At 47.5% G+C, this 6,253-nt stretch overlaps 1 protein-coding gene across 1 annotated transcript; it reads left to right on the top strand.

Annotated features, from left to right (window-relative positions):
- The first annotated feature begins 349 nt into the window (after window positions 1-349).
- On the top strand, window positions 350-5,963 carry LOC8027271. Its single transcript, XM_029982629.3, has 4 exons — window positions 350-551; window positions 3,280-3,423; window positions 3,603-4,880; window positions 5,776-5,963. The coding sequence occupies exons 1-4, from the start codon at window positions 365-367 to the stop codon at window positions 5,961-5,963; spliced, it is 1,797 nt and encodes a 598-aa protein (XP_029838489.3). The 5' UTR covers window positions 350-364.
- Window positions 5,964-6,253: the final 290 nt, after the last annotated feature.

The following is a 6,253-nucleotide window of genomic DNA, read 5'->3' as shown; positions in this document are numbered from 1 at the left end:
CTCTCTCGTGCCGCTACAACATGTCAAAACAGCATTCCGGATTAGTAACGCGCCAGACATAAAAGGCTAGGTGTACGAGTTCTTGAATTTCGGGGATGCTTGCAATGGTCCAGCTATTGCTCAGAATACACCCTACCCGTGTACTGCATATACCTTGACTTGAAGCTTTCATTATGCTCTTATTTAGGTAAAACGAAGCGTAGATTAACGTTCTTTCCTAAAGGATCTCGTCAAATGTCATGAACCAAATATATAAACTGATATGAAAGTTAAAAAAAAATGTGCTTTATGCCAGGAGGACCAAGATGCCACGAACAAGAAGGCGGGCGACTTGCGAGCGCCAGGGCAGCAAGCGACCAAGGCAATGCCGGGACCCGACGGTGCCCTCAGCTGGTTCATGGCGGCGCTCTGCTTCATCGTGACCACGCTCTTCATGTGCATATTCCGTACCTCCAGTCTCCTCTACACCTCGTTCATGACCACTTTTCAAGTGTCGAGAGGGGAAGCATCGCTGCCCATCTGCATCTTCGGGGGCTTCACGAATCTCTCAGGTGAGGAAGATTCCAAGTGGCACTCACTGCGATAAGAAATGAAAGAAACAATTCAGAAAAAAAAATATTATTATAGTCATTGACAGTGTAAGAACGACAGGACCAGTCTTTTAAACGCCAGGCCCCCAGCACGACCTCCATGCCTTCGGCCTTTTTGTTCACTCCGGGCGCGCGTGCTCGAGGTGCACGAGACACTCGAGCGTTGTTGAAGAAAGCAAGCTCGTCCTCAATGCCGTTCTCACCTTGTCAGTGATTATAGACTTTATTTTTTTTCTGGCGGCCGCCATGTTGAAGTTTCACGTAGCTAAGTTCGGACGAATTAGCAAATCACTTTACTGGCCGATTAGGAAACGCTAGAATTCAAGGGGTTCGTTGCAATGGTTTTACTTTTTTCTTGGCTATACCTCTTCACTGCAGTTATGCTCAAGCCGTTTACTTTCCTTTTTGTCGCTTAACCCAACTACGTCACATTCCAACATGTCAACCGTCAGGCTAAAACAATTTATAGACCAACTCGTCTCACTGACGTCACGCCACTGCGGTGGCGCTGCTGTCGGTACTGCGCATGCGCATTACCAATGCTGCTGCTCTTATCGCCTAATGCCGCAATCTGTGGAGCAATAATAAAAAGTTTTAGTAGACCGTTTCGGTGACTCCGATAACAGTACCCGATACTCCACTGACGCATATGCGCGTGCATCGCATCGGGATTGGGGATCGTTATCGGAGGTATCGGAACAATATACACAAAGTACCTGATAAGATGTTCGGAACTCGCCGTGCGTTTCCTAGCTTGTCGGTTACTGCGGTGTTTCGAACATAATAGCTCAGAGTCATTTAGAGCCTTCACAGTGTTAGCGAGATCCATGAAATGCCGGTTCTCTTTGTGGTGTTGAAGCTGGGAACGAGGCAGTGCTATTCAGTTTGCAGGAGTTTTAGCACACCCCTGATTTTTATTGCACCAAGTCATGGATGACAGATATATTGATGTCAGGGTCTTTTTAAGCAGACCTAAATATTGGTGTGCGCGAGTATAGTAGTTCGAATCAAATAGCACTGCATCATTTGCGGCCTCCATAAGGCAAAGGTAAGCCGCGACATACAACCTTTTTTTGCAGTGTAGAAGCTAGTGATGATACAGCATTATTCAGTTTGAAGCACCCCTCGCACACCCTTAACAAAAATGCATAGGGCTCCGAATTTGATTAAATGTGAACGCTAGATTAACATTTCGCATCCTACGCAGATGCGAATCTCGACGCTCCCATCCAGCGAAACTCCGCGGTTCAGGCAAACCTAACACACCGTAGGTGTAGAAAAGCTTCCAACTTGACGCACAATAGTGTTACGTCAGAATTCCATGTTTTCGGCCCCACCTATACTTGAATCCGGCAAGCAAGCGAATGGGTATAGGATATACAGCGATGGAAGGGAAGTTTCTTGCCCCTTTCGAGAAGTCAGACTCTGCACAAGCTTCGTAACAACCAATTTGAGCGCGAAAAAAACTCGCAAAAAGACGACTATATTTGCGGCTAAAAGTATCCTTGGTTTAAACGAGCGTGTAAATACTTTAGTCAGGAATTAGTTTAAGCATTATGCTTAATTTCAAAGAAATATAAGTTTCATTTACTGGTATTTATTTTTTTAAACAAGTTCTACGACTCTCACAAGAATTCTGCTCTTACTGCTGTAGCATTTGATATCTGAGTGGACGCCTTCTGCAGCTTTACGTTAGTAAGGAACATACTATGAACGCCCCAAGCTGACCACAGCGACAAAAAGCTATTAAAACAGCAATACGTAAGGGTAAATACAGGGGTCAATGTTTGAGTGAAGGGTCCTCTTCATGGCACTCGTGGATGACTGTACAGTCATAGTGAACCGGTCACTACGCTTAAAGGCCGACGTACAACCTCAGTTTTCTTCAAAAAAGATAATCCTCTTAGCGCTCCCCTCTCCTAAGCTGCAAGTAGAGCCAAGTTGGGGCAAGCTAAGCAGTGAAGAGGATATAGGAAAGGAGGAGGCGGGCAAAAGTGCAAAGCGCGAAGTGTACGTCGGCCTTTATCTTTAAAGAACGTGTCTGCATATTTGCCGTTTAATTACCCACCAGCCGTCGTTTCTAAACGACTGCCAATGAGGAATATGGTATGGTGCCTGGTCTTAAAATTATTGTGTACTCCTAAGTAACATGTTAATTGATGATCTATCGGTAAGCCGCCTCGGTGGCTCCGAGGCGAGAGCGCCGGCCTAGGGATCCCCTTGTGGTGGGTTCGAATCCCGGCCGAGGAGCCCGCAATCTGGCGGAGGCTTATTGCGGAGAAGACGCCGTGTAGCCGAGCTTTCGGTTGCACGTTAAAAGATCCCCAGGTGGTCGAAATTAATCCTCAGCCCTCCGCTGGGGCGTGCCAGATGCCCGTCGTTGGTTTGGCACGTAGAACCTCCAAATTTGACTTTGATGATCTACCGGAGCATCAGGTGTTATACCTAGCCTCACTATCACGCTATTACGTAGTTTGTTTGTGATAGCTGCGGCATTATTCGTCGTGGGCAGATAAAATTGTTTTTTGGAGGGCTGATATAGTATATAATGTGGGAAAGTGCGGTGATATCGGCTGCCGATTGACCGCAAGATATACTGGCATTAATAAGGTTGCCTGAAGACAGAAAGCAATAGAAGTAACAATCAATTCTGTTATGTTTTGTTTTGTCTTTGTTTTAATTATTGCAGGCTTGGTATCTGGGCCAATGATTCACTCGTTTGGAATTCGAAGGGTGGCCATCTTTGGCGGACTTATGATGTCAATAGGATGCATCGTATCATTATTCGCCACCGGGATCACGTTTCTCGTGTTTTCTCTCGGGCTGATATCTGGTAAGTGATGTATTTAAATCATACGATGTAATCAGTATATTAGGCTTTTATTCTCATACATAATCCTTTCTTCCTGTTTGTTATCATCGTATATTTTTTCTGATGTTGGTATATTCACGTATGTTATTTTCTTAGTATAGACAGAGTTACTTATTTATTTTTACCTCTGCACCTCGCAGGCACAGGCGAGGGTATACTCTTCAGCTGCACCATCATTTGCATCAACGAATACTTCGACAAGCGCAGAGGCTTCGCTCTTGGCTTGAACCTCGCGGGAGCCACCATGGCGTCGTTCGTCTTCCCGAAAACGCTTGAGTTCGTGCTGTTGGAGTACGGGCTGAAGGGAGCGCTGCTCCTCCTCGGTGGATTGCTTCTCAACATTCCGGCGATCAGCCTTCTTTTTCGCCCACCCCCTTGGATCAAGAACGAAAACAAAACCGTAGTCGAGGTAACAGACGCATCCAAGGACCCGTACGATGCCCTGAGGAAGATGTCCATCGTGTGCAACATGAACGCCGACCAGGACAAGTTGTACCTCGAGATTGAAACGTCGAACGCAGGGCGACGAGGAACAGTGATTACCCTCGGCGACCGCGAGGCGGTTCGCAGAGGAACGGTCATCAGCTTTGGCGAGAGACCACATCGGATCAGGAGGGAGACGGACACGAGCCACACGGAACAGGGCTCCTTGCATTCGAGGCGAGGAACCATAATCAGCACGACAGAGACCGACACGGTGTCGAGGGACGTGGCGCCCAGCCCTGCCGACGTGCAGAACCAGAACATGTCCAGAAGAGGCACGCTGCTCAGCGTTGCTGGGTCCCTCGCTCGTGAGTCGGTGCTCGGGTTCGCGGACGCCCAGCCGACGAGGCGGGGAACCGTTATCAGCCTGGGCAACCGATGCCAAATAGAGCTTCCGACGGTGCCGGAAGAGCCGCTGAAAATCCCCCTCCCCAGCATCCAGGCGCCCCGCCCGCGCACCGCCATGGACAGTGTCAGAGACGTGCTCTTGATGCCACGTTTCTACTTCCACACGATGAGTTACTTCTCGTACTCCTTCTTCTTGGACGGGTTCCTTACCATCGTCGTTGACTATGGTGTGGATATTGGACTGGACATGGCGGATGCAGTATACGTGGTAACGTTCTTCGCGGTGACGGACACCATAGGGAGGATCTTTGTTCCTATTCTCACGGATTACAAGGTGTTCACCACCTCGGGACTCATGACCGCCTGCTATTTTGTGATGGCAATCCTCGCTCAAGTGACTCCGTTCGCACAGACTAAAGTGACATTTTGGGTGGTGACGATATCACTGGGTGTGCCCATGGGTTATCTCATGGTGGGAATTTCGGAGGTGCTAGCTACAGAAGTGGGCATCAGAAACCTTCCAATAGCATATGGCATTCTGGCTAGTGTGACGGCCATCGGTTCCTTCTTAAGACCCGTGGTGATTAGTAAGTATAAATACGCTGCATTTATTCTGTGTATGTTATGTGTGCTGTAAAAATGATGCCCTAAATTGTGGACAACGCAATTTTGGTAGACCCCTATGTGCCTTGTGCGAAAGGGGGCGACAAGCGATGATCATCCGGCAGGCAAAATTGCTGTGGTGTCCCCGGTTCAGCCATGTTATCGGCCCTCTGCGAGCGCGCCCCCCCTCCCCCCCCCCCCCCCCCCCCCCCCCCCCCGCCCCCCTCCCCCTGTTCGGGTTATTTCAATGAGCGCTACATCATAGAGCTGATCTTCGGCTGCCGCCGGGATAGCGCTCATGTGAGATAAGACATAAGTTGCGTGTTTTGTATAAGTTGTGCTAGCACTGTGCGTGTTGATCTTGGTAACTACTGATAGCTCTCCTTTTGTGTTCTCCTTTCTTTAATTTATAAGAAGAAAGGGGCGGAGGGGAATCGTAAATTGTCATAATAGCTCCCGTGATTTTGAATTTGCTTCACATAGCTAAACCATTGTAAGATTTTTTTTTTTTTTTTACAGTAAAATAAGACGGCACCTGAATAGTTTTCGGAGACAATTGACAGCTTTCTAAAGGCAGAATCTGCATTTTCTGATAGTTTTAGTATATATATTTGCCCTACGACATTACCAAACAGGGAAATTTATTATCTGGTTTTTCTTTTCTTAGTTTTTTTTTCTTCTTTTTGTGCGAAGTGACCTTATTGTAGAGATATTCCACCGCTCTTGAAAATTGTGTTGAAAAGTTCAACCAGAGTGTGGATAAATCTCGCGCTTCGTTGTGCTATGCAGCATGCGTCAAAGTGATACTTTCTTGTTGGCACTGACCAGAGTTTTCTCCGCGGCGTTGCGCTGTCCAACTAATGTCCACTCTCCTTTCAGGTTTTTTCAGGGACACGTACGGTTCGTACGACGGACTCATGAGGTGCATGGGTGGAATGATACTCATGTCCTTTTTTTTTACGGCCGGACTATGGCTCAGTGACCCTATCAAGAAACAGAAATCGAAGTTGGACACTACGGACACTCCGGTTGCCAACGACAACGTTTCACAGACGGCCAAGATGTAGCACATTATTACAATTTACACTTTAACTTTCACTTCGTTTAACTGAAGTTATATGTAACAGAAAATAAAAATATTTATTGCCCTAGACTTTTATTCTTTTTTATACGAATTCAGTATTCATAATCTACATTCTTGTAACAATGCTGATCTAGAACGGAGCTCTTAGGCGCCCGTTTCCGGCTTGAGTGGCGTCGCCGTCGGCATAACTGCGGCGACGTTTCGGCATGGTGACGTTTCGGCACCGTGCCGAAAAGTCCTCGCGGGGTCACGTGACCTCAGGGGGGTCCGGAG

Source organism: Ixodes scapularis, unplaced genomic scaffold (assembly GCF_016920785.2).
Source record: "Ixodes scapularis isolate PalLabHiFi unplaced genomic scaffold, ASM1692078v2 PGA_scaffold1__304_contigs__length_218370807, whole genome shotgun sequence".
Classification (NCBI taxonomy): Eukaryota; Metazoa; Arthropoda; class Arachnida; order Ixodida; family Ixodidae; genus Ixodes; species Ixodes scapularis.
This window is presented reverse-complemented; position numbering and strand designations above follow the sequence as displayed.

What these genes read in the sequence shown, in the direction of transcription:
- LOC8027271 (XM_029982629.3), top strand. Translation starts at nt 365, where the DNA reads ATGCCGGGACCCGACGGTGCCCTCAGCTGGTTCATGGCGGCGCTCTGC. An exon ending in GGGCTTCACGAATCTCTCAG is followed by an intron (nt 552 to 3,279) that starts GTGAGGAAGATT and finishes TAATTATTGCAG; the next exon opens with GCTTGGTATCTGGGCCAATG. An exon ending in CTTAAGACCCGTGGTGATTA is followed by an intron (nt 4,881 to 5,775) that starts GTAAGTATAAAT and finishes CTCTCCTTTCAG; the next exon opens with GTTTTTTCAGGGACACGTAC.